This window comes from Hipposideros armiger, unplaced genomic scaffold (assembly GCF_001890085.2).
Source record: "Hipposideros armiger isolate ML-2016 unplaced genomic scaffold, ASM189008v1 scaffold_1001, whole genome shotgun sequence".
Classification (NCBI taxonomy): Eukaryota; Metazoa; Chordata; class Mammalia; order Chiroptera; family Hipposideridae; genus Hipposideros; species Hipposideros armiger.
Window position 1 is genome coordinate 434,651 of NW_017732351.1, and position 1,626 is coordinate 436,276.

The following is a 1,626-nucleotide window of genomic DNA, read 5'->3' on the forward strand; positions in this document are numbered from 1 at the left end:
AGGTAACATTTACAGGTTGTAAGGATTAAGAGATAGAGGCCTTGGGTGAGGGGCATTATTCAGCCTACCACAACCTGTATGATATATTTTAAAATGCTTTTTTGCCATTGTTTTTATTATCCCCTCACTTTTTTCTTTTTTGAACACGTGTCACATTAAGGGTAGAGGGCATTTTTAAAACAAAACTACTTCACTACCTTTTAACCCAAAGAAGAGATTAAGAAGAAAGACACAATTGCAGAGGATAACTTGGTTTATACTTTTATTTTATGGGAGTCTAAGAAATAGATATTATCAATCCCCCACTAAAGTGGGTAGGAGAAAGCTGGGCATGTTGGACAATATTCATCTCTTCCTAGGAGGTCTTTCAATTATGGCTTTATTGTTGGGAGTCATGATTCTGTAAAATTTTAGGCAAAGTCTCAGTCACATGTGATTATAAATACACATACCAAAGACAAAGGTAAATGAATCTTGGTTGATTTTCATTTGCTGTAACTGTGCTGTCTATTTTTGCATACAATATGGAATTAATTTGAAGTTTTCTCTTCTTTCCCCAGTCATGAAACAGTCTCTTTTCCTTCAAAAATACAGTTTAATCTTTAGCCTTTTAAAAGTATTTTTTTAGGTAACTTTTCTCATATTATCAGTTTTTCTTGGGGCAACTCATTAAGTTATTGATTTTGATAAAAAGTATATTAAACTCAGCACATTATTTGGTTTCTCTATATTCTAAAGATAATCTTTTCATTCTCTCTCTTTTTAAATATGTATTTCTTTTAGATGTGTCTATCCATGTAGTAATGTATATTGCAAGCTTTACTGTCTGGAAATATGTAACACAGAGCTCAACACTGGAGCACACTATAATTTAACATCAGTCAAAGATTAGTAATTAAAATGTTAATATCATGCAAATGGCATTTTTTTATGCAACAGAGAATTTCAAAGTATTAAGTCATGGAGCACTTAGGCAATAGAAATGTGACCTGGATACTTACCCTCAACTACAAAATGAGAAACAATACCAATTGCAATTCCTATGATTGCTACAATTGCCAATGTGAAAAGAGCTAGCCGAATAGGGTCCCAATATTGATCTCTTCTTTGATATTCAACTTGTGGATAATCAGCTTCTGAAAATTCAACTGGTCTGTGGTAATGAAAAGAAATAAACAAAAGACAAAAAAATATTCATTATGGCTCTATTCCATGTCCACTTGCTGTATTACTCTATAGAACTAGTTTATATTGCTAAATAACAATAGGATACTTAGATCTTGAAAAGAACATATGTTTTAATTTATATACTATCCCCCAGCACCCCAATCACAGTAAAAATTTTAGTTAAAGCTCTACTGATATTAACATTCAAGTAAGGATATATTCCCATTGCATTCTGTCTGACGAAGTGGCAATTTGAAATTTGAATGGTAAAAACAAAGCCTCACTTCAAGAAAAGGTAATTTATAAATAACATTTTCATATTTTAATATGGGAGTTCTTAGCAACAAAGTTATATAATTATCTCATCAGTTTTATTTGATTAAAGATAAAGATCTTAATACGAATACTTTTTTTTGAAAGATTTTATTGGGGAATTGGAGGGGAACAGCATTGGGGAAT

The 1,626-nt window shown here is 31.4% G+C and overlaps 1 protein-coding gene across 1 annotated transcript in view; it reads right to left on the reverse strand.

Annotated features, from left to right (window-relative positions):
* Positions 1 to 1,626, reverse strand: part of TMPRSS11F (transmembrane serine protease 11F) — a 101,005-nt gene that overhangs the window by 86,973 nt on the left and 12,406 nt on the right. The window contains exon 2 of the mRNA XM_019631460.1: positions 1,002 to 1,153. Coding sequence (XP_019487005.1) covers positions 1,002 to 1,153 — 152 coding nt within the window. The remainder of the gene's footprint in view (positions 1 to 1,001; positions 1,154 to 1,626) is intronic.